Source organism: Ranitomeya imitator, chromosome 4, assembly GCF_032444005.1.
Source record: "Ranitomeya imitator isolate aRanImi1 chromosome 4, aRanImi1.pri, whole genome shotgun sequence".
Taxonomy (NCBI): Eukaryota; Metazoa; Chordata; class Amphibia; order Anura; family Dendrobatidae; genus Ranitomeya; species Ranitomeya imitator.
In genome coordinates this window covers 666,419,397-666,446,851 of record NC_091285.1, presented here as the reverse complement: position 1 = coordinate 666,446,851, position 27,455 = coordinate 666,419,397, and the positions used below count along the sequence as shown (strand labels likewise).

Below are 27,455 nucleotides of genomic sequence, written 5' to 3'. Positions count from 1 at the left end.
TTAATTAAAAACAAATAAAAATGCCACCAAATATCCTAAAAACAGAAACGTTGTATTTTACAATAAACCCAGAAAATAGATCACTGTGATTTGTAGAGGAAGCAGTCGTGTTATAAAACTGATGACAACATCATGTCCAAGTCCACATATCCGGATGTGTCCAAGCCCATCAGCACCATGTCGGACATAGATGTATGGGCTGGATAGCTGGGGATGCTCTCAGGTGGCCTCAATATGTGATATGGATCATGTCGTGACAGACAAACCAGATGTCAAGTAGTAATCAGCCACTAGAAATGTCTTATTTTTCCGTCACAAGTGTGGCATCGGATGCTGCAGAATCCGGGACCCATTCAGTAAACGTTGCCGCATCACATAGTGGCGGAGTCGGACTATTTATTAACAGTGAAGGCCTGTAAGCCGGTGATCGCTCGGCCCAGGATCAGAGCGTGGACATCGTGAGTACCTGCACCCAAGCAAAATATTTAGTAACATTGGACAAGTGAGTACTTTTTGTCACCTAGAATGGTGTTAATAGTGCAATTTGCTATCCTGCTACGCGCATACCTTCATACGTGTTTACAGCCTCCAGGTTCATGACGTGCCGGATTACGTGGTATTCATCAGACACGCCGTTTCCTCCCAGCATATCTCGGGCTTGACGGGCAACGTCCAGAGCTTTGCCGCATGAATTCCTCTTCAGCAGAGAGATCATTTCTGGAGTAGCTCTACAAATATGTGACAAGGAGAAGAATTTGTACTACACAACCTCATAGTTATAACGCGATCCCTGGGCAGTCTGGCGGTGCCCGACCTTAACCCCATTACTGGTGTCAGATGAAACACGGATCCTGACAAAGAATAAACTGGAAATATACTCATTGCTTAGATTAAGAACGGAGATGGGGCGATTTTTGAGACGCAACTGCACCCCTAGTTCGTCAAGTTTAAAGCCTCAACACTTTAGAAAGGATTGAACCACAACCTACTTGTCTTCATCCTTCAGGCGCCCCAACTGCAGACATGCCTGCAGCCCGATGGTGATTTCCGTCAGCATATCTGCCATCTTCTTTTGTATCAGCTGGTTTCTGGCAAGTGGCACACCAAACTGAATCCTGTGAAGGCAGGAATGATGCTGATTATTTAGAGCACAAGTCACTCTATGTGCCGTACATCTAACTCACTGTCAGCAACTAATAGAATGGTATTTAACAGGAAAAAATGCAAGATTCTATATGTGGGCAAGAAAAACGAAAATTACATCGACAGAATGGGAGGAATAGAACTAAGCAACAGCAAGTGTGAAAAAGACTTGGGTATACTAATAGATCACAGACTGCACATGAGTCAACAGTGTGATGCAGCAGCAAAAAGGCAAACAGCTCTGGGATGGCGAGATCACGTTAAGTAATTATCACCCTCCACGCCTCATCTGGGATACTGTGTCCAGTTCTGGGCACCACATTCTAAAACAGACATCGAAAAACTGAAGAAAATTTGGAGAAGAGCTACCAGGATGGTGAGGGAACTGCAAAGTATGTCCTACGAAGAATTGTTAAAGGATCTGGGAAAGTTTAGCTTGCATACAAGAAGGCTAAGAGGAGAATTAGTAGCTGTCTACAAATATCTGAAGGGCTGTCACAGTGTAGACGGAACAGGCGGCCACAAGAGGTGGCGAGTTCACCTTCAATGGAAGTCTCCAAACAGAGGCTGGACAGACATCTGTCTGAGATGGTTTAGTGAATCCTGCATTGAGCAGGGGGTTGGACACGATGGCCCAGGAGGTCCCTTCCACCTCTAACATTCTATGATAATTTTGGTTGCTCCATCCATTGGTTCATGTACCTACATCGACATGTACCTACATCGAAAATATCACATGTACCAGGTGCATTCTCAGCACCACAACACATTACATACCTATCCAATGTATACTGCCGTGCTGTATGGAAGCAAAACTCGGCTGCACCCAGTGCACCCCAAGATATTCCATAGCGGGCATTGTTCAGACAACCAAAAGGACCCTACAAAAGACAATTAAATAACATGTTTTATAAGTGCTTTATGGAGAAATAGAAGATAAAGAAGAGGATATATGAAGTAATAGGAAGAGATATAGGGAGGATATATGGAGTAATAGGAGGAGATATAGGAGGATATATGGAGTAATAGGAGGAGATATAGGGAGGATATATGGAGTAATAGGAGGAGATATAGGAGGATATATGGGGTAATAGGGGGAGATATAGGAAGGATATATGGAGTAATAGGGGGAGATATAGGAGGATATATGGAGTAATAGGAGGAGATATAGGAGGATATATGAAGTAATAGGAGGAGATATAGGGGGATATATGGAGTAATAGGAGGAGATATAGGAGGATATATGAAGTAATAGGAGGAGATATAGGGAGGATATATGGAGTAATAGGAGGAGATATAGGAGGATATATGGAGTAATAGGAGGAGATATAGGGAGGATATATGAAGTAATAGGAAGAGATATAGGGGGATATATGGAGTAATAGGAGGAGATATAGGGAGGATATATGGAGTAATAGGAGGAGATATACGGAGGATATATGAAGTAATAGGAAGAGATATAGGGAGGATATATGGAGTAAAAGGAGGAGATATAGGAGGATATATGGAGTAATAGGAGGAGATATAGGGAGGATATATGAAGTAATAGGAAGAGATATAGGGGGATATATGGAGTAATAGGGGGAGATATAGGAGGATATATGAAGTAATAGGAAGAGATATAGGGGGATATATGGAGTAATAGGGGGAGATATAGGAGGATATATGGAGTAATAGGAGGAGATATAGGGAGGATATATGAAGTAATAGGAAGAGATATAGGGGGATATATGGAGTAATAGGGGGAGATATAGGAGGATATATGGAGTAATAGGAAGAGATATAGGGAGGATATATGGAGTAATAGGAAGAGATATAGGGGGATATATGGAGTAATAGGGGGAGATATAGGAGGATATATGGAGTAATAGGAAGAGATATAGGGGGATATATGGAGTAATAGGGGGAGATATAGGAGGATATATGGAGTAATAGGAGGAGATATAGGGAGGATATATGAAGTAATAGGAAGAGATATAGGGGGATATATGGAGTAATAGGGGGAGATATAGGAGGATATATGGAGTAATAGGAAGAGATATAGGGAGGATATATGAAGTAATAGGAAGAGATATAGGGGGATATATGGAGTAATAGGGGGAGATATAGGAGGATATATGGAGTAATAGGAAGAGATATAGGGGGATATATGGAGTAATAGGGGGAGATATTGGGGGATATATGGAGTAATAGGAGGAGATATAGGGAGGATATATGGAGTAATAGGGGGAGATATAGGGGGATATATGGAGTAATAGGAGGAGATACTGTATAGTGAGGATATATGGAGTAATAGGAGGAGATATAGGGGGATATATGGAGTAATAGGAGGAGATATAGGAGGATATATGGAGTAATAGGAGGAGATATAGGGAGGATATAGGGAGGATATATGGAGTAATAGGGGGAGATATAGGGGGATATATGGAGTAATAGGAGGAGATATAGGGAGGATATATGGAGTAATAGGAGGAGATATAGGGGGATATATGAAGTAATAGGAAGAGATATAGGGGGATATGTGGAGTAATAGGAGGAGATATAGGGAGGATATATGAAGTAATAGGAAGAGATATAGGGGGATATGTGGAGTAATAGGAAGAGATATAGGGGGATATGTGGAGTAATAAGAGGAGATATAGGAGGATATGTGGAGTAATAGGAGGAGATATAGGGAGGATATATGGAGTAATAGGAGGAGATATAGGGAGGATATATGAAGTAATAGGAAGAGATATAGGGGGATATATGGAGTAATAGGAGGAGATATAGGGAGGATATATGGAGTAATAGGAGGAGATATACGGAGGATATATGGAGTAATAGGAGGAGATATAGGGAGGATATATGGAGTAATAGGGGGCGATATAGGAGGATATATGAAGTAATAGGAAGAGATATAGGGGGATATATGGAGTAATAGGAGGAGATATAGGGAGGATATATGGAGTAATAGGAGGAGATATACGGAGGATATATGAAGTAATAGGAAGAGATATAGGGAGGATATATGGAGTAATAGGAGGAGATATAGGAGGATATATGGAGTAATAGGAGGAGATATAGGGAGGATATATGGAGTAATAGGAGGAGATATACGGAGGATATATGAAGTAATAGGAGGAGATATAGGGAGGATATATGGAGTAATAGGAGGAGATATAGGGAGGATATATGGAGTAATAGGAGGAGATATACGGAGGATATATGGAGTAATAGGAGGAGATATAGGGAGGATATATGGAGTAATAGGAGGAGATATAGGGAGGATATATGGAGTAATAGGAGGAGATATACGGAGGATATATGGAGTAATAGGAGGAGATATAGGGAGGATATATGGAGTAATAGGAGGAGATATAGGGAGGATATATGGAGTAATAGGAGGAGATATAGGAAGATATATGGAGTAATAGGAGGAGATATACGGAGGATATATGGAGTAATAGGAGGAGATATAGGAAGATATATGGAGTAATAGGAGGAGATATAGGGGCGATATATGGAGTAATAGGAGGAGATATAGGAGGATATATGAAGTAATAGGAAGAGATATAGGGGGATATATGGAGTAATGTTCTGCGCTCACTGCCGCAAAACAAACTTACTTCTCATCCCTCATATCCTCCCTGTCTCACAACCCTAAACAGCTTTTCAACACTTTCAATTCTCTACTCCGTCCCCCCGCACCTCCTCCCTCCCCCCTCATTTCTGCTGATGACTTCGCCTCTTTCTTTAAACAGAAGATCAATACGATCAGAGAAAGCTTTGGCCCACAGCGCCCACTGCCCCTCTTAGCTGCTCAACCCTGCTCCTCCAAAACCAGCTTCTCCACCATGACAGAAGATCAGCTCTCCACCCTCCTGTCAAGATCACACCTCACCACCTGCACGCTTGACCCGCTCCCATCCCACCTCATCCCTAACCCTTCCACGGTCTTCATCCCAACCCTAACGCACCTCTTCAACCTCTCACTCACAACAGGTGTCTTTCCCTCATCCTTCAAGCATGCCAAGATCACACCCATCCTCAAAAAGCCCTCCCTCGACCCATCCTCTGTGTCTAGCTATCGCCCAATATCTCTTCTCCCTTATGCCTCCAAATTGCTGGAGCAACACGTCCATCTTGAACTGTCCTCCCACCTCTCCTCCTGCTCCCTCTTTGATCGGTTACAATCAGGCTTCCGTTCCCATCACTCAACTGAAACTGCCCTAACTAAAGTCACCAATGACCTACTAACTGCCAGGAGCAAGCGACACTACTCTGTCCTCCTTCTCCTGGACTTGTCTTCTGCCTTTGACACTGTTGACCACTCCCTTTTGCTACAAATCCTCTCATCCCTTGGCATCACAGACTTGGCCCTTTCCTGGATCTCGTCATATCTGACAGACCGAACATTCAGTGTCTCCCTCCCCCACACCACCTCCTCACTTCGCCCCTTGTCAGTCGGTGTTCCTCAAGGCTCTGTTCTAGGACCCCTACTCTTCTCCATCTACACTTTCGGCCTGGGACAGCTCATAGAATCCCACGGTATGCAGTACCATCTCTACGCCGACGACACGCAGATCTACCTCTCCGGACCTGACCTCTCCTCCTTGCTTACCAAAATCCCGCACTGTCTGTCTGCCATTTCAGCCTTCTTTTCTGCTCGCTTTCTACAACTGAACATGGACAAAACAGAATTCATCATCTTTCCCCCATCTCACTCTACCCCTCCACCACATCTATCCATCAATGTCAATGGCTGCTCACTATCCCCAGTCCCACACGCCCGGTGCCTCGGGGTGATCCTCGACTCTGCCCTCTCTTTCAAGCCACATATCCAAGCCCTTGCCTCCTCCTGGCGTCTCAAACTCAAAAATATTTCCCGGATCCGTGCTTTCCTTGACCGCAACACTGCAAAAACACTAGTGCATGCCCTTATCATCTCCCGCCTCGACTACTGCAACCTCCTACTCTCTGGACTCCCCTCTAGCACTCTGGCACCACTCCAATCCATCCTACACTCTGCTGCCCGACTAATCCACCTGTCCCCCCGCTATTCCCCAGCCTCTCCCCTGTGTCAAGCCCTTCACTGGCTTCCTATCGCCCAGAGACTCCAGTTCAAAACCCTCACAGTGACATACAAAGCCTTCCACAACCTGTCTCCTCCATACATCTGTGACATGGTCTCCCGGTACCTACCTACACGCGACCTCAGATCCTCGCAAGACCTCCTTCTCTACTCCCCTCTCATCTCTTCTTCCCATAACCGCATCCAAGACTTCTCCCGTGCTTCCCCCATACTCTGGAACTCTCTACCCCAACACATCAGACTTGCGCCTACCATAGAAACCTTCAAAAAGAACCTGAAGACTCATCTCTTCCGACAAGCCTACAGCCTGCAGTGATCCTCAACCTACTGAACAGCCGCACAGCCAGCTCTTCCCTCTCCTAGTGTATCCTCACCCACCCCCTGCAGACTGTGAGCCCTCGCGGGCAGGGTCCTCCCTCCTTATGTACTCGTGTGCCTTGTTATCTGCTCATGTTTAATGTAATTGTCTATATTTGCCCCGTATTCACATGTAAAGCGCCATGGAATAAATGGCGCTATAAAAATGTATAATAATAATAATAATAGGAGGAGATATAGGGAGGATATATGAAGTAATAGGAGGGGATATAGGGAGTAATAGGAGGAGATATAGGGAGGATATATGGAGTAATAGGAGGAGATATACGGAGGATATATGAAGTAATAGGAAGAGATATAGGGAGGATATATGGAGTAATAGGAGGAGATATAGGGAGGATATATGGAGTAATAGGAGGAGATATAGGAGGATATATGGAGTAATAGGAGGATATATAGGAGGATATATGGAGTAATAGGAGGAGATATAGGGAGGATATATGGAGTAATAGGAGGAGATATAGGAGGATATATGGAGTAATAGGAGGAGATATAGGGAGGATATATGGAGTAATAGGAGATATAGGAGGATATATGGAGTAATAGGAGGAGATATAGGGGGATATATGGAGTAATAGGAGGAGATATAGGGAGGATATATGGAGTAATATGAGGAGATATAGGAGGATATATGGAGTAATAGGAGGAGATATAGGGAGGATATATGGAGTAATAGGAGGAGATATAGGGAGGATATATGGAGTAATAGGAGGAGATATAGGGAGGATATATGGAGTAATAGGAGGAGATATAGGAGGATATATGGAGTAATAGGAGGAGATATAGGAAGGATATATGGGGTAATAGGAGGAGATATAGGAAGGATATATGGGGTAATAGGAGGAGATATAGGAGGATATATGGAGTAATAGGAGGAGATATAGGAGGATATATGGAGTAATAGGAGGAGATATAGGGAGGATATATGGAGTAATAGGAGGAGATATAGGGAGGATATATGGAGTAATAGGAGGAGATATAGGAGGATATATGGAGTAATAGGAGGAGATATAGGAAGGATATATGGGGTAATAGGAGGAGATATAGGGAGGATATATGGAGTAATAGGAGATATAGGAGGATATATGGAGTAATAGGAGGAGATATAGGGGGATATATGGAGTAATAGGAGGAGATATAGGGAGGATATATGGAGTAATATGAGGAGATATAGGAGGATATATGGAGTAATAGGAGGAGATATAGGGAGGATATATGGAGTAATAGGAGGAGATATTGGGAGGATATATGGAGTAATAGGAGGAGATATAGGAGGATATATGGAGTAATAGGAGGAGATATAGGAGGATATATGGAGTAATAGGGGGAGATATAGGAGGATATATGGGGTAATAGGAGGAGATATAGGAAGGATATATGGAGTAATAGGAGGAGATATAGGGGATATATGGAGTAATAGGAGGAGATATAGGGAGGATAAATGGAGTAATAGGAGGAGATATAGGGAGGATATATGGGGTAATAGGAGGAGATATAGGGAGGATATATGGAGTAATAGGAGGAGATATAGGAGGATATATGGGGTAATAGGAGGAGATATAGGAGGATATATGGAGTAATAGGAGGAGATATAGGGAGGATATATGGAGTAATAGGAGGAGATATAGGGGGATATATGGAGTAATAGGAGGAGATATAGGGAGGATATATGGAGTAATAGGAGGAGATATAGGGAGGATATATGGAGTAATAGGAGGAGATATAGGAGGATATATGGAGTAATAGGAGGAGATATAGGGAGGATATATGGAGTAATAGGAGGAGATATAGGAGGATATATGGAGTAATAGGAGGAGATATAGGGAGGATATATGGAGTAATAGGAGGAGATATAGGAGGATATATGGAGTAATAGGAGGAGATATAGGGAGGATATATGGAGTAATAGGAGGAGATATAGGGGGATATATGGAGTAATAGGAGGAGATATAGGGAGGATATATGGAGTAATAGGAGGAGATATAGGGAGGATATATGGAGTAATAGGAGGAGATATAGGAGGATATATGGAGTAATAGGAGGAGATATAGGGAGGATATATGGAGTAATAGGAGGAGATATAGGAGGATATATGGAGTAATAGGAGGAGATATAGGGAGGATATATGGAGTAATAGGAGGAGATATAGGGGGATATATGGAGTAATAGGAGGAGATATAGGGAGGATATATGGAGTAATAGGAGGAGATATAGGGAGGATATATGGAGTAATAGGAGGAGATATAGGGGGATATATGGAGTAATAGGAGGAGATATAGGGGGATATATGGAGTAATAGGAGGAGATATAGGGAGGATATATGGAGTAATAGGAGGAGATATAGGAGGATATATGGGGTAATAGGAGGAGATATAGGAGGATATATGGAGTAATAGGAGATATAGGAGGATATATGGAGTAATAGGAGGAGATATAGGGAGGATATATGGGGTAATAGGAGGAGATATAGGGAGGATATATGGAGTAATAGGAGGAGATATAGGAGGATATATGGGGTAATAGGAGGAGATATAGGAGGATATATGGAGTAATAGGAGATATAGGAGGATATATGGGGTAATAGGAGGAGATATAGGAGGATATATGGAGTAATAGGAGGAGATATAGGAGGATATATGGAGTAATAGGAGGAGATATAGGAGGATATATGGGGTAATAGGAGGAGATATAGGGAGGATATATGGGGTAATAGGAGGAGATATAGGGAGGATATATGGAGTAATAGGAGGAGATATAGGAGGATATATGGAGTAATAGGAGGAGATATAGGGAGGATATATGGAGTAATAGGAGGAGATATAGGAGGATATATGGAGTAATAGGAGGAGATATAGGAGGATATATGGAGTAATAGGAGGAGATATAGGGAGGATATATGGAGTAATAGGAGGAGATATAGGAGGATATATGGAGTAATAGGAGGAGATATAGGAGGATATATGGGGTAATAGGAGGAGATATAGGAGGATATATGGAGTAATAGGAGATATAGGAGGGATATATGGAGTAATAGGAGGAGATATAGGGAGGATATATGGAGTAATAGGAGGAGATATAGGAGGATATATGGAGTAATAGGAGGAGATATAGGGGATATATGGAGTAATAGGGGGAGATATAGGAGGATATATGGAGTAATAGGAGGAGATATAGGAGGATATATGGAGTAATAGGAGGAGATATAGGGGGATATATGGAGTAATAGGAGGAGATATAGGAGGATATATGGAGTAATAGGAGGAGATATAGGGAGGATATATGGAGTAATAGGAGGAGATATAGGAGGATATATGGAGTAATAGGAGGAGATATAGGAGGATATATGGAGTAATAGGAGGAGATATAGGAGGATATATGGAGTAATAGGAGGAGATATAGGAGGATATATGGAGTAATAGGAGGAGATATAGGAGGATATATGGAGTAATAGGAGGAGATATAGGGGGATATATGGAGTAATAGGAGGAGATATAGGAGGATATATGGAGTAATAGGAGGAGATATAGGGAGGATATATGGAGTAATAGGAGGAGATATAGGAGGATATATGGAGTAATAGGAGGAGATATAGGAGGATATATGGAGTAATAGGAGGAGATATAGGAGGATATATGGGGTAATAGGAGGAGATATAGGAGGATATATGGAGTAATAGGAGATATAGGAGGGATATATGGAGTAATAGGAGGAGATATAGGGAGGATATATGGAGTAATAGGAGGAGATATAGGAGGATATATGGAGTAATAGGAGGAGATATAGGGGATATATGGAGTAATAGGGGGAGATATAGGAGGATATATGGAGTAATAGGAGGAGATATAGGAGGATATATGGAGTAATAGGAGGAGATATAGGGGGATATATGGAGTAATAGGAGGAGATATAGGAGGATATATGGAGTAATAGGAGGAGATATAGGGAGGATATATGGAGTAATAGGAGGGGATATAGGAGGATATATGGAGTAATAGGAGGAGATATAGGAGGATATATGGAGTAATAGGAGGAGATATAGGGGGATATATGGAGTAATAGGAGGAGATATAGGGGGATATATGGAGTAATAGGGGGAGATATAGGGGGATATATGGAGTAATAGGAGGAGATATAGGAGGATATATGGAGTAATAGGAGGAGATATAGGAGGATATATGGAGTAATAGGGGGAGATATAGGAAGATATATGGAGTAATAGGGGGAGATATAGGGAGGATATATGGAGTAATAGGAGGAGATATAGGGAGGATATATGGAGTAATAGGAGGAGATATAGGGGGATATATGGAGTAATAGGAGGAGATATAGGAGGATATATGGAGTAATAGGAGATATAGGAGGGATATATGGAGTAATAGGAGGAGATATAGGGAGGATATATGGAGTAATAGGAGGAGATATAGGGAGGATATATGGAGTAATAGGAGGAGATATAGGGAGGATATATGGAGTAATAGGAGGAGATATAGGAAGATATATGGAGTAATAGGAGGAGATATAGGAGGATATATGGAGTAATAGGAGGAGATATAGGAGGATATATGGAGTAATAGGAGGAAGTACAGATAATATCTCACCCCCATGCCGGACACATTAGGCAGGAGATTTTCCTCTGAAATTTCAACATCTTCCATTATGATCATTCCAGTCGCAGATGCCCGCAGTGAGAATTTTCCCTCTATTTTCGGGGTGGACAGCCCTTTCGTTCCCCTTTCTATAAGAAAACCTCGGACTTTGCCATCTTCACACACAGCCCAAACCACACATAAGTCAGCGATGGGAGAGTTTGTGATCCTATGCAAAGAACAGTCATCATGAAACATTACATACGAGGACACTACTAATCCCATACTATGTGTGATCACTAATGGTTTACATGTGCTATGATTTTTACTGGTGTCTGTACAGTGTCCTCCTTACCAGCAGTGGCTAGAGAACAGTAGATTGTGAAGCAGGAATCTTACCAGGTCTTGGATCCATTTAGTGTGTATGTTTTGCTGGTTGGATTGTATCGAGCCCTGGTCTCCATCCCACCAGGGTCACTGCCGTGGTTTGGTTCTGTGAGACCGAAACATCCCAGCAACTCTCCTCTCGCTGCAATGAGAATGTCACTTTTTTAATGGATGTAAAAGGAACACAGACGCGACTGCCCAAGACGGCATCCACCAATGGCACAGACAGAACTAAACCATAAAAGACACCTACAGTACAGACACTCCTACACCGTAAGACACCTACAGCGCAGACACTACTACCCCATAAAAGACACCTACAGCGCAGACACTACTACACCATAAAAGACACCTACAGCGCAGACACTACTACACCATAAAAGACACATACATCACAGACACTCCTACACCATAAAAAACACATACAGCGCAGAGTCATACACCATAAAAGACACCAACAGCACAGACACTCCTACACTATTAGACACCTGCAGCACAGACACTCGGACTACACCATAAAGCGCAAACACTATACCATAAAAGACATCTACAGCGCAAACACTACTACACCATAAAATACACCTACAGCACAGTCGTACACCATAAAAGACACCTACAGCACTGACACTACACCATAAAAGACACCTACAGCACAGAGTTCGACAACATAAAAGACACCAACAGCACAGACACTCCTACACCATAAGACACCTACAGCGCAGACACTACTACACCATAAAAGACACCTACAGCGCAGACACTACTACACCATAAAAGACACATACAGCACAGACACTACTACACCATAAAAGACACCTACAGCACAGACACTCCTACACCGTAAGACACCTACAGCGCAGACACTACTACCCCATAAAAGACACCAACAGCACAGACACTCCTACACCATAAAAGACACCTACAGCACTGACACTCCTACACCATAAAAGACACCTACAGCACAGACACTCCTACACCGTAAGACACCTACAGCGCAGACACTACTACCCCATAAAAAACACCTACAGCGCAGACACTACTACACCATAAAAGACACCAACAGCACCGACACTCCTACACCATAAGACACCTACAGCGCAGACACTACTACACCATAAGACACCTACAGCGCAGACACTCCTACACCTTAAAAGACACCAACAGCACAGACACTCCTACACCATAAGACACCTACAGCGCAGACACTACTACACCATAAAAGACACCTACAGCACAGACACTCCTACACCATAAAAGACACCTACAGCACAGACACTCCTACACCATAAGACACCTACAGCGCAGACACCTACAGTGCAGACACCTACAGTGCAGACACTACTACACCATAAAAGACACCTACAGCGCAGACACTACTACACCATAAAAGACACCAACAGCACAGACACTACTACACCATAAAAGACACCAACAGCGCAGACACTACTACACCATAAAAGACACCTACAGCGCAGACACTACTACACCATAAAAGACACCTACAGCACAGACACTACTACACCATAAAAGACACCAACAGCACAGACACTCCTACACCATAAAAGACACCTACAGCACAGACACTCCTACACCATAAGACACCTACAGCGCAGACACCTACAGTGCAGACACTACTACACCATAAAAGACACCTACAGCACAGACACTCCTACACCATAAGACACCTACAGCGCAGACACCTACAGTGCAGACACTACTACACCATAAAAGACACCTACAGCACAGACACTACTACACCATAAAAGACACCTACAGCACAGACACTCCTACACCATAAGACACCTACAGCGCAGACACCTACAGCGCAGACACTACTACACCATAAAAGAAACCTACAGCACAGACACTCCTACACCATAAAAGACACCTACAGCGCAGACACTACTACACCATAAAAGACACCTACAGCGCAGACACTACTACACCATAAAAGACACCAACAGCACAGACACTACTACACCATAAAAGACACCAACAGCACAGACACTACTACACCATAAAAGACACCTACAGCGCAGACACTACTACACCATAAAAGACACCTACAGCGCAGACACTACTACACCATAAAAGACACCTACAACGCAGACACTCCTACACAATAAGACACCTACTGCGCAGACACTACTACCCCATAAAAGACACCTACAGTGCAGACACTACTACACCATAAAAGACACCTACAGTACAGACACCACTACACCATAAAAAACACCTACAGCACAGACACTACTACACCATAAAAAACACATACAGCGCAGAGTCATACACCATAAAAGACACCTACAGCACAGACCCCCTACACCATAAAAGACACCTACAGCACAGACACCGCTACACCATAAAAGACACCTACAGCACAGACACCCCTACACCATAAAAGACACCTACAGCACAGACACCCCTACACCACAAAAGACACCTACAGCGCAGACACCCCTACACCATAAAAGACACCTACAGCGCAGACACTACTACACCATAAAAGACACCTACAGCGCAGACACTACTACACCATAAAAGACACCTACAGCACAGACACTACTACACCATAAAAGACACCAACAGCACAGACACTCCTACACCATAAAAGACACCTACAGCACAGACACTCCTACACCATAAGACACCTACAGCGCAGACACCTACAGTGCAGACACTACTACACCATAAAAGACACCTACAGCAGACACTACTACACCATAAAAGACACCTACAGCACAGACACTCCTACACCATAAGACACCTACAGCGCAGACACCTACAGCGCAGACACTACTACACCATAAAAGACACCTACAGCACAGACACTACTACACCATAAAAGACACCTACAACGCAGACACTACTACACCATAAAAGACACCTACAGCGCAGACACTACTACACCATAAAAGACACCTACAGCACAGACACTACTACACCATAAAAGACACCTACAACGCAGACACTCCTACACCATAAAAGACACCTACAGCGCAGACACTACTACACCATAAAAGACACCTACAGCACAGACACTCCTACACAATAAGACACCTACAGTGCAGACACTACTACACCATAAAAGACACCTACAGCACAGACACTACTACACCATAAAAGACACCTACAGCACAGACACTCCTACACCATAAGACACCTACAGCGCAGACACCTACAGCGCAGACACTACTACACCATAAAAGACACCTACAGCACAGACACTACTACACCATAAAAGACACCTACAGCGCAGACACTACTACACCATAAAAGACACCTACAGCGCAGACACTACTACACCATAAAAGACACCTACAACGCAGACACTCCTACACCATAAAAGACACCTACAGCGCAGACACTACTACACCATAAAAGTCACCTACAGCGCAGACACTACTACACCATAAAAGAAACCTACAGCACAGACACTCCTACACCATAAAAGACACCTACAGCACACACTACTACACCATAAAAGAAACCTACAGCACAGACACTCCTACACCATAAAAGACACCTACAGCACAGACACTCCTACACCATAAAAGACACCTACAGCGCAGACACTACTACACCATAAAAGACACCAACAGCGCAGACACTACTACACCATAAAAGACACCTACAGCGCAGACACTACTACACCATAAAAGACACCTACAGCGCAGACACTACTACACCATAAAAGACACCAACAGCACAGACACTACTACACCATAAAAGACACCAACAGCACAGACACTACTACACCATAAAAGACACCTACAGCGCAGACACTACTACACCATAAAAGACACCTACAGCGCAGACACTACTACACCATAAAAGACACCTACAACGCAGACACTCCTACACAATAAGACACCTACTGCGCAGACACTACTACCCCATAAAAGACACCTACAGTGCAGACACTACTACACCATAAAAGACACCTACAGTACAGACACCACTACACCATAAAAAACACCTACAGCACAGACACTACTACACCATAAAAAACACATACAGCGCAGAGTCATACACCATAAAAGACACCTACAGCACAGACCCCCTACACCATAAAAGACACCTACAGCACAGACACCGCTACACCATAAAAGACACCTACAGCACAGACACCCCTACACCATAAAAGACACCTACAGCACAGACACCCCTACACCATAAAAGACACCTACAGCACAGACACTACTACACCATAAAAGACACCTACAGCGCAGACACTACTACCCCATAAAAGACACCTACAGCACAGACACCCCTACACCATAAAAGACACCTACAGCGCAGACACTACTACACCATAAAAGACACCTACAGCGCAGACACTACTACACCATAAAAGACACCTACAGCACAGACACTACTACACCATAAAAGACACCAACAGCACAGACACTCCTACATCATAAAAGACACCTACAGCACAGACACTCCTACACCATAAGACACCTACAGCGCAGACACTACTACACCATAAAAGACACCTACAGCAGACACTACTACACCATAAAAGACACCTACAGCACAGACACTCCTACACCATAAGACACCTACAGCGCAGACACCTACAGCGCAGACACTACTACACCATAAAAGACACCTACAGCACAGACACTACTACACCATAAAAGACACCTACAGCACAGACACTCCTACACCATAAAAGACACCTACAGCACAGACACTCCTACACCATAAGACACCTACAGCGCAGACACCTACAGTGCAGACACCTACAGCGCAGACACTACTACACCATAAAAGACACCTACAGCGCAGACACTACTACACCATAAAAGACACCAACAGCACAGACACTACTACACCATAAAAGACACCTACAGCGCAGACACTACTACACCATAAAAGACACCTACAGCGCAGACACTACTACACCATAAAAGACACCTACAGCGCAGACACTACTACACCATAAAAGACACCTACAGCGCAGACACTACTACACCATAAAAGACACCAACAGCACAGACACTACTACACCATAAAAGACACCAACAGCACAGACACTACTACACCATAAAAGACACCTACAGCGCAGACACTACTACACCATAAAAGACACCTACAACGCAGACACTCCTACACCATAAAAGACACCTACAGCGCAGACACTACTACACCATAAAAGACACCTACAGCACAGACACTCCTACACAATAAGACACCTACTGCGCAGACACTACTACCCCATAAAAGACACCTACAGTGCAGACACTACTACACCATAAAAGACACCTACAGCACAGACACTACTACACCATAAAAGACACCTACAGCACAGACACTCCTACACCATAAGACACCTACAGCGCAGACACCTACAGCGCAGACACTACTACACCATAAAAGACACCTACAGCACAGACACTACTACACCATAAAAGACACCTATAGCGCAGACACTACTACACCATAAAAGACACCTACAGCGCAGACACTACTACACCATAAAAGACACCTACAACGCAGACACTCCTACACCATAAAAGACACCTACAGCGCAGACACTACTACACCATAAAAGACACCTACAGCACAGACACTCCTACACAATAAGACACCTACTGCGCAGACACTACTACCCCATAAAAGACACCTACAGTGCAGACACTACTACACCATAAAAGACACCTACAGCACAGACACTACTACACCATAAAAGACACCTACAGCACAGACACTCCTACACCATAAGACACCTACAGCGCAGACACCTACAGCGCAGACACTACTACACCATAAAAGACACCTACAGCACAGACACTACTACACAATAAGACACCTACTGCGCAGACACTACTACCCCATAAAAGACACCTACAGTGCAGACACTACTACACCATAAAAGACACCTACAGCACAGACACTACTACACCATAAAAGACACCTACAGCACAGACACTCCTACACCATAAGACACCTACAGCGCAGACACCTACAGCGCAGACACTACTACACCATAAAAGACACCTATAGCGCAGACACTACTACACCATAAAAGACACCTACAGCGCAGACACTACTACACCATAAAAGACACCTACAACGCAGACACTCCTACACCATAAAAGACACCTACAGCGCAGACACTACTACACCATAAAAGACACCTACAGCACAGACACTCCTACACAATAAGACACCTACTGCGCAGACACTACTACCCCATAAAAGACACCTACAGTGCAGACACTACTACACCATAAAAGACACCTACAGCACAGACACTACTACACCATAAAAGACACCTACAGCACAGACACTCCTACACCATAAGACACCTACAGCGCAGACACCTACAGCGCAGACACTACTACACCATAAAAGACACCTACAGCACAGACACTACTACACAATAAGACACCTACTGCGCAGACACTACTACCCCATAAAAGACACCTACAGTGCAGACACTACTACACCATAAAAGACACCTACAGCACAGACACCACTACACCATAAAAAACACATACAGCGCAGAGTCATACACCATAAAAGACACCTACAGCACAGACCCCCTACACCATAAAAGACACCTAGAGCACAGACACCACTACACCATAAAAGACACCTAGAGCACAGACACCCCTACACCATAAAAGACACCTACAGCACAGACACCCCTACACCATAAAAGACACCTACAGCGCAGACACTACTACACCATAAAAGACACCTACAGCGCAGACACTACTACCCCATAAAAGACACCTACAGCACAGACACCCCTACACCATAAAAGACACCTACAGCGCAGACACTACTACACCATAAAAGACACCTACAGCACAGACACTGCTACACCATAAAAGACACCTACAGCACAGACACTCCTACACCATAAAAGACACCTACAGCGCAGACACTACTATCCCATAAAAGACACCTACAGCACAGACACCACTACCCCATAAAAGACACCTACAGCACAGACACCACTACCCCATAAAAGACACGTATAGTGCATATGCTTCCAGCAGGTGGCGCTATAGACTTCAAGTTCTCCTCCTCTCTGAAGAGGCAATTTGCATATTCAATTTCCCAGAGGTGCATTGCACGGCGAATAACCCTCCTTACCTTGGCATGCCAGAGTCAGTATGTCACACTCCACAAAGAGAAACGTTAGCCCTTAGACCTACAGCACAGACACTACTACAGTTGAGCACATAAATAAATTACACAGCAGTAGCCATCCGCACCGCAGGCACCACTGCGACACTGGGCCTCACACAACCATTACCTAGTCTAGGAAGATACTTTTGCTTCTGCTCCTCGGTCCCATATGCATAGATCGGATGCATCACCAGCGAGGACTGGACGCTCATCACGGAGCGATAGCTGCTGTCCACCCGCTCCACTTCTCTCGCCAGCAGCCCGTACGCTACATACGAGGTCCCGGCACAGCCATAACCTGGAGGGAGCATTGAGCAATGGTGAATCGTATCATAGGATCATGTAAACACAATGCGTGATCCATTACCTTTAATAGTAGATCCCAGGACACCCAGTTCTCCCATCTCCGACATAATCTCCCGGTCAAACACTACAAAGAGAACCAAGTGGAGTTACATGGAGGGAAAAGACGTCACGTAGGGAGAGAGGATCAGTAGCTATCACTGCTACCTTCCTGCCGGTTCGCCATCAGGATCCGCGGCATGAGTCTCTCCTGACAGTAAGATCGGAAGCTGTCCCGTATCATGATCTCATCCTCCGTCAGCTGCGAGTCCAGGCAGAGGGCATCGCGCCAGTCAAACTGCGCCCGGGCTGCGGTATAGAACACATACACATGGGCATCACTGACACCAAGGAGTTCAAATATTAATTCAGCAACTTTCTAATATACGGTACTTATATAGGAGATGGACATGCTGCCAACATTTCCACCTTGAAAAGACAAGTTTTGCTGTTGAGGTGTGTGTAATGCGATAAGCGTTAATGATGTGTAATGTGAACTGTGTTGTGTAATGCAAATTGTGGTGTGCGTTAGACATGTGTAGTTTGACGGTGTCGCCCACGTGGGTGGCGCACATGGTTCGTGGACCCCCTGTGCCATAGGGCCGGGCTTACCAAGGAGGGATGTAACTAAGCGGCTACCTGGTATTCACTGGAGCTCCTGATGGTGGCGTCAGACTTGAGCTGCAGGTAGCCGCCAGGTACCATTCCTAGGCAGTCCCCAGTAGTGCAGCTGCTGACCCCTGGGGTAAGGATCGCAAGCATGGACTGGACTCCCGAGTAAATGGCAGGACCAGAATCGGACTCTGTTCAGACTATACAGGTTCTGGATCCTTGGGCAGAACAGATGCTGACATGGTGTCACAGACAGGGCTGGATGTGGATACTGGAACAGCCTCCGGCAGTACAGACACTGGACCGCTAACCAGGACTGACACAGGTGCAGTTTTTGGCTCAAAGGACCGCCAGGTGCAGCTCCGAGCTCAGGCCATGGCCACACAAGGCCCAGGGGGTTCAGGTTCAGGCCCTGGCCACACAAGGTTCAGGTTATGGTCCTGGCCACACAAGGCCCAAGGGGTTCAGGTTCAGGCCCTGGCCACACAAGGTTCAGGTTCAGGCCCTGGCCACACAAGGCGCAGGGGTTCAGGTTCAGGCCCTGGCCAAACAAGGCGCAGAGGTTCAGGTTCAGGCCCTGGCCACACAAGGTTCAGGTTATGGTCCTGGCCACACAAGGCAGAGGGGTTCAGGTTCAGGCCCTGGCCACACAAGGCGCAGGGGTTCAGGTTCAGGCCCTGGCCACACAAGGCGTAGGGGTTCAGGTTCAGGGCCTGGCCACACAAAGCGCAGGGGTTCAGGTTCAGGCCCTGGCCAAACAAGGCGCAGGGGTTCAAGTTCAGGCCCTAGCCACACAAGGCGCAAGGGTTCAGGTTCAGGCCCTGGCCACACAAGGTTCAGGTCCTGGCCACACAAGGTTCAGGTTCAGGCCCTGGCCACACAAGGCGCAGGGGTTCAGGTTCAGGCCCTGGCCACACAAGGCACAGGGGTTCAGGTTCAGGCCCTGGCCACACAAGGCGCAGGGGTTCAGGTTCAGGGCCTGGCCAAACAAGGCGCAGGGGTTCAGGTTCAGGCCCTGGCCAAACAAGGCGCAGGGGTTCAGGTTCAGGCCCTGGCCACACAAGGCGCAAGGGTTCAGGTTCAGGCCCTGGCCACACAAGGTTCAGGTTCAGGCCCTGGCCACACAAGGCGCAGGGGTTCAGGTTCAGGCCCTGGCCACACAAGGCACAGGGGTTCAGGTTCAGGCCCTGGCCACACAAGGCGCAGGGGTTCAGGTTCAGGGCCTGGCCAAACAAGGCGCAGGGGTTCAGGTTCAGGCCCTGGCCAAACAAGGCTTAGGGGTTCAGGTTCAGGGCCTGGCCAAACAAGGCGCAGGGGTTCAGGTTCAGGCCCTGGCCACACAAGGCGCAGGGGTTCAGGCCCTGGCCACACAAGGCACAGGGGTTCAGGTTCAGGCCCAGGCCACACAAGGCACAGGGGTTCAGGCCCTGGCCACACAAGGCGCAGGGGTTCAGGTTCAGGCCCTGGCCACACAAGGTTCAGGTTATGGTCCTGGCCACACAAGGCGCAGGGGTTCAGGTTCAGGCCCTGGCCACACAAGGTTCGGGTTCAGGCCCTGGCCACACAAGGTTCGGGTTCAGGCCCTGGCCACACAAGGCGCAGGGGTACAGGTTCAGGCCCTGGCCACATAAGGACCAGGGATCCAAATTGATTTAAAACTACTCAGGATACAAGGACGAGGGTAACTGGCAACATGATGTACGTGTGCGGAACTGTAACGGGAACTACAGGGGTTGTTCAGGCAACTCCCTCTTAGGGAGGGTGCCTTTTATACAAGATGCTTCCGAGCTATTGGCTGGGAGCATTTTCAAACCACACACGCTGCCCCTTTAAGAACAGGGGGAGCACGCATTACTTGCGCCGCCGAGAAGTCTGTGCAGCGTGCACAGACGCAGAGAGACATGCTGAGAGAGACACCAGGGGTGACCATGCAGCTGCGAGTATATCAGCGTCCCTGCATGGAGGAAAAAGGGGAACCACGCAGCGGAGCCGGCATTAGTGTTACAAACGGTTAGAGTTAATAATTGGGACTAGCCCACAGTGGGAGAGGCTAGAGTAAGGGAAAGTGACCATTTCCTGCTGGGATGTTAGATAAGGCCTGGGGTGCATAGTGAGCAGACCAAAAGGTCCAGGGTGACCCTATATGAAAAGAGATCGAAGAGAAGGGATGACGTGATCCTGAGCATAAGTGACAGAGAGAGACAAAGTGACCTCCGGAAATGATTACATGTGGCCTGCACGGGCGTAAGGCCTTCACAGCACAAGGCCACTCATTCAGCCAGGACCTCTACTTTCATGTAACGTGCCGGGGCGCAGGAGACAAGCACCTTGGCCCGCGGCTACAGCCCCGCACATCATTACACATCTGACTTTCACAGTCTGTGTACATACTGATTTGCGCACCTGAATTTAATGGTCTCATATAAGCCGGGAGCAGTCATCTCCAGAGAGCCATGTCCAGTTCAAAATCAGGATCTGTATACAGACCATGAAAATCAGACTTTACTAGCATTTAAAATAATTTTTGACCCCAAAACCCCACAAATTGGCAACATGTTTCAAGGGTAAGTACACTTTTATGTAAGTTTTCAGAATAAGCAATCTTGTGTGTGTCCATTACAAATAACCCTATTTCTGGACGTTATTATGACTTGTACCCTGCATTTTCATCAATTTTCCCCTCTGTGGGTTCTATCTCCTTAATTTATTGACTCTGAACTACAGAGAGGAGACCAGAGGCTATAATCTCTTGCATAAAAAGCACCACAAAAAAAGCAACAGCAGCATGGAGGCGAATCCAGCATGGGGGCGATTATACAGCAGTACTGAGCAGTGTAGATGTGAATCCAGCATGGAGGCAATTATACAGCAGTACTGAGCACGGTAAATGTGAGCTCAGTATGGAGCAGTATAAATGTGAATCCAGCTCTGGGGAGGTGATGGAAAAATCTTGTTAGAAAGTTGAGCACATCCCTGTGTCTGCCTCTGCTTGTTTCTTCTCCTTGCTCTTACCTACACAGTTTAATAGGACATGTAACCCGACACCTCACTGTGCTGGCAGTCATGAGCAAGATGAAGATAAGCTGACAAGTTCAGATGGCAGAAAGGAAGGGGAGAAGTGGCTCAAAAGTGGAGAAAGAGGCAAAATTCTCTGACAATATATATTACAAAGAGTCTTATATTCACCTGAACTATTGATTCATGCAAAGTTTGGTTAAAGCACAGTTCCCAATGAAGTCTTTATTGCTGGATAGACTTTCACTAAACATATGTATGCGGAGCTGAGCAAAAATGACCACGTCAGAGCCCTGTAGTCCTTCTCCTACGTGGAGAAAATGAGGGGTGATAGCATGAGGAAAAGCTCCTGTAAACCCCATATCACCACTAAACGGATATACAACGGGACTGAATGGAGGACATTAGTGGGTCAGGATATTTCTTGCTACTCTCACCTGCAGCTCCAGCTCCTCCCTCTCCCTACTTAGACACAGAAGCGGGGAGTACAAAGCAAAAAGGTTTACATTATATATAAATACAAGATAAACTTACACTTTGCAGATCTCTGTTCTTTCTGTTTCTTGGTGTCTGGAAAATGGAACAAACGCCGAAGGTAAATGGCATGTTCCAGCATGAGGAGAAACACAGCTACGGAGGAGGATTGCACGCAACCTCTCCGACCCGAGAACTCCACTGATGGCGGCGCGCAGCCCGCCTCAATCCTGACACACGGGCACGGAGGAGGGAAGGAGGAACTTCGATCTGTGTCATTTTTCGGAGCAGAAACTCAGTTGTTGAAAAGTTGTGACATTTTTTTACCGAGTTTCCACTTAGTTTCTGCACATAGTCGAGTCGCCGACTACCACCATCTAGCACTACTATGGGCTTACTATACTCTTCTGCCACCTTGTGGACAAAAGAGCACCATGCAACCAAGCTGGCGTAAATACACTTCACTTCCTTGTGGTTACACGATCTCTGCTTGTGTAAGTGAATAGAAACATTATTTGCATCCACAAATGATCCTACACAATAAAAAAAACAAGCAGCGATCTGGGTAATGGTTAGAAACGGAAGCGCACAGCAAATTAGTAGGTTGCAGGATGATATAATGATAGGATATCCAAATCCTAATACCCTGACAGTCTGATAGACCAGATCCTGAGGACTATGGATTAGAGGAGATTACCTAGGTGCGTGGCCGCGGTGCCCTGTGTCCTGGCCGCGGTGATGCCAAAGCTTCGAGTCACGGCTCTGAGCAGACGAAGGGGGCTGCCAGTCAGCGACATGATGACCACCCTGCAAATAACACGCACAAAATATCAGAAACTGCAAAAATATTAAAGCTGCAAAAAAAATAAAAAATAAAAATTATATATATATTATATACACACATACAGTTATGTGCCCCCTACTTGATTTCTTATACTTTTGCATGTTTGTCACACTTAAATGTTACAGATCTCCAAACAAATGGCACTTAGAACTCTGCTTCCCAAAGACGTGGTAAACCTCAGTTAGTTACTGTGTCACTTTTTCACGCAGGACCCTGAAGGTTTGGATTTCTTTTTCCCTTAATAATAAAGACCTTCATTTATAAACTGCATTTTGTGATTCCTTGCGTTCTCTTTGTCTATTGTTTACATTTGTTTGTTGATCGGAAACATTGAAGTGTCACAAACTTGCAAAAGAAGAATAGGGAATCAGGAAAGGGGCGAACACTTTCACACCACTGTGTACAGGAAACAATTTCACTAGATCAGAAAAGTGTTCAAATAAACAAAACCGACTACAGAGCTGGAATATGCAGGTGTGAATACGGCCTGTGTTCAGATGACCTTTTTTTTTTTCAGGCAGCTAAAAACATCCGTTTTTCATGAGAAAAAAACTTCATAGATCGCTTCTTTTTTCTGATTTCTATTTTTAGCTATTTTTCCAGTGTCTTTGTGGTATTTTATATACTACGCTGTCCAGATATCTACTATATAATTGTCTAAGGGTCACCTCCGTCTGTCTGTCCTTCTGTCTGTCTGTCACGGATATTCATTGGTCGAGGACTCTGTCTGTCATGGAATCCAAGTCGCTGATTGGTCGCGCCAGCTGCCTGTCATGGCTGCCGCGACCAATCAGCGACGGCCACAGTCCGATTTGTCCCTCCCTACTCCCCTGCAGTCAGCGCCCACTCCATACTCCCCGCAGTCACCGCTCACACAGGGTTAATGCCAGCGGACCGCGTTATGCCGCGGGTAACTCACTCCGTTACCGCCGCTATTAACCCTGTGTGACCAAGTTTTTACTATTGATGCTGCCTATGCAGGGTCAATAGTAAAAGGATCTAATGTTAAAAATAATAAAAAAAATAAAAAATCATTATATACTCACCTTTCGCGACGCTCCGGTGACCGCTCCATGCAAGCGGCAGGTTCCGGTGGCAAGGATGGTATGAGACAAGGACCTGCCATGACATCACGGTCATGTGACTGCAAGGTCATCACAGGCCCTGCGTGAGAACGACCTGCCATGACGTCACGGTCATGTGACCAAACTACAAGGGGCCCTCGGAAGGTGAGCATAGGTTTATTTTTTAACCTGTGACATACGTGGCTGGGCAATATACTACGCGGCTGGGCAATATACTACGCGGCTGGGCAATATACTACGCGGCTGGGCAATATACTACGCGGCTGGGCAATATACTGCGTGGCTGGGCAATATACTACGTGGCTGGCCAATATACTACGTGGCTGGGCAATATACTACGCGGCTGGGCAATATACTACGCGGCTGGGCAATATACTACGCGGCTGGGCAATATACTACGCGGCTGGGCAATATACTGCGTGGCTGGGCAATATACTACGTGGCTGGCCAATATACTACGTGGCTGGGCAATATACTACGCGGCTGGGCAATATACTGCGTGGCTGGGCAATATACTACGTGGCTGGACAATATATTACGTGGCTGGGCAATATACTACGCGGCTGGGCAATATACTGCGTGGCTGGGCAATATACTACGTGGCTGGACAATATACTATGTGGCTGGGCAATACACTACGTGGCTGGGCAACATACTGCGTGGCTGGACAATATACTACGTGGCTGGGCAATATACTACGCGGCTGGGCAATATACTGCGTGGCTGGGCAATATACTACGTGGCTGGGCAATATACTACGTGGCTGGGCAATATACTACGTGGCTGGGCAATATACTACGCGGCTGGGCAATATACTGCGTGGCTGGGCAATATACTACGTGGCTGGGCAATATACTACGTCGCTGGGCAACATACTACGTGGCTGGGCAATGTGGTTTTTTGTTGTTTTTTTAGTATGACAAAAATGAAAGACACCCGGCCGTCTTTTGATCCTTCTCATTGTTTCATATTATGGGATCTAGATTGTTTTCAGAGCAAAAAAAACACCTTAAAGGGACACTGTCACCTGAATTTGGAGGGAACAATCTTCAGCCATGGAGGCGGGGTTTTTGGGTGTTTGATTCACCCTTTCCTTACCCGCTGGCTGCATGCTGGCTGCAATATTGGATTGAAGTTCATTCTCTGTCCTCCGTGTTATATGCCTGCACAAGGTAATCTTGCCTTGCGCAGGCGTGTACTATAAAGGACAGAGAATGAACTTCAATCCAATATTGCAGCCAGTATGCAGCCAGCGGGTAAACAAAGGGTGAATCAAACACCCGAAAACCCCGCCCCTATGGCTAAAGATTGTTCCCTCCAAATTCAGGTGACAGTGTCCCTTTAAGAACGGCTCGGTGATTCTTTTTTTTTTTTGAGCGGCCAGGTTTCTTCGGAAAAAATGAAGCGATTAAAAGTCTGGAGGTGAGTAAAACATGTCATCGTGAGATAGAGATACACACTGCGAACGCTTTTACAGGAGGTTTCGGAGAAGATGGACAAACCTTAAAGTGTGAACAGTTTCGTTTCTGAGCCTGTCCCTTTAATAAAAAAAGTAAGCTACCAACTGCAGCCAATGAGATGCATCAGCCCGGGCCTCACCCCCAGATGTAGCCAATCAGCTGAGAGGAGCATTCATACTGATATAGCAGCTGGAGTCGCGGGATGTCCGTGACCACGAGGACATGCTGGGAGTTGTAGTGTCCTGATCCATAGTAACTGCACCTGTCATACTTGGCACTACAATGCCCAGCAGACACATAAGGGGGTAATCCCCAGTCTCGTTGTACCATGTGACACGAGCCTTGTCCCATGTAATCATTACCCGCTGCTTTTTTTTTTCCTAACAAAAATCTGCAGAACTTTGTTTTTTTTTCTTCGACCTTTGTTCTTCCCTCCAGCAAAGGCCGAATTAAAGGCGCCATCACCATCCCTGTCCTTAAAGTGGCAGCACATTGTATGTTGCCCTCCACCCCCTATATAGTAGGGTTATAGCAGGATACCACCGGCTGGGAGCTAAATTCACCTTCTTTGATGACCCTCCCCCCCCCAGAAAAAAAAAACACACGGAGCTGGTTAGAATGTTCTGCAGCAAAGATTACGCTGGGACTTATGGTACTCCCAGCAGCTCTTTTTTTTATTACAGGTAAGTGTTCACTGGAAAGTGCAGGGTTAACACAACATACTTGTCAGCAAGGCCCAAAGTGTGAACCCAGAGCTCCCAACATGGTGGCACCGTGATATAAACTCTGAAAGCCCCCCAGGGTCGCCCCTCCGCCTGCCACGCACCCACACAAACACTACGACCCTCACCTTCCTCGGCGTCTCCTCTCTGGCAGCAGCTTATGAAACTGACCGCGCAGCAGCGC

At 45.6% G+C, this 27,455-nt stretch overlaps 1 protein-coding gene across 1 annotated transcript; it reads right to left on the bottom strand.

The window, feature by feature from the left end:
* Positions 1-33: 33 nt before the first annotated feature.
* On the bottom strand, positions 34-27,455 carry GCDH (glutaryl-CoA dehydrogenase). The gene is made up of 12 exons (XM_069767161.1): positions 27,400-27,455; positions 23,858-23,967; positions 23,221-23,256; positions 19,228-19,368; positions 19,085-19,147; positions 18,845-19,015; positions 11,581-11,710; positions 11,194-11,410; positions 1,921-2,024; positions 990-1,115; positions 568-728; positions 34-466 (listed from the first exon to the last, which is right to left on the bottom strand). Exons 2-12 carry the CDS (start codon positions 23,955-23,957, stop codon positions 393-395), a joined length of 1,323 nt encoding a protein of 440 aa, XP_069623262.1. The 5' UTR covers positions 23,958-23,967; positions 27,400-27,455; the 3' UTR covers positions 34-392.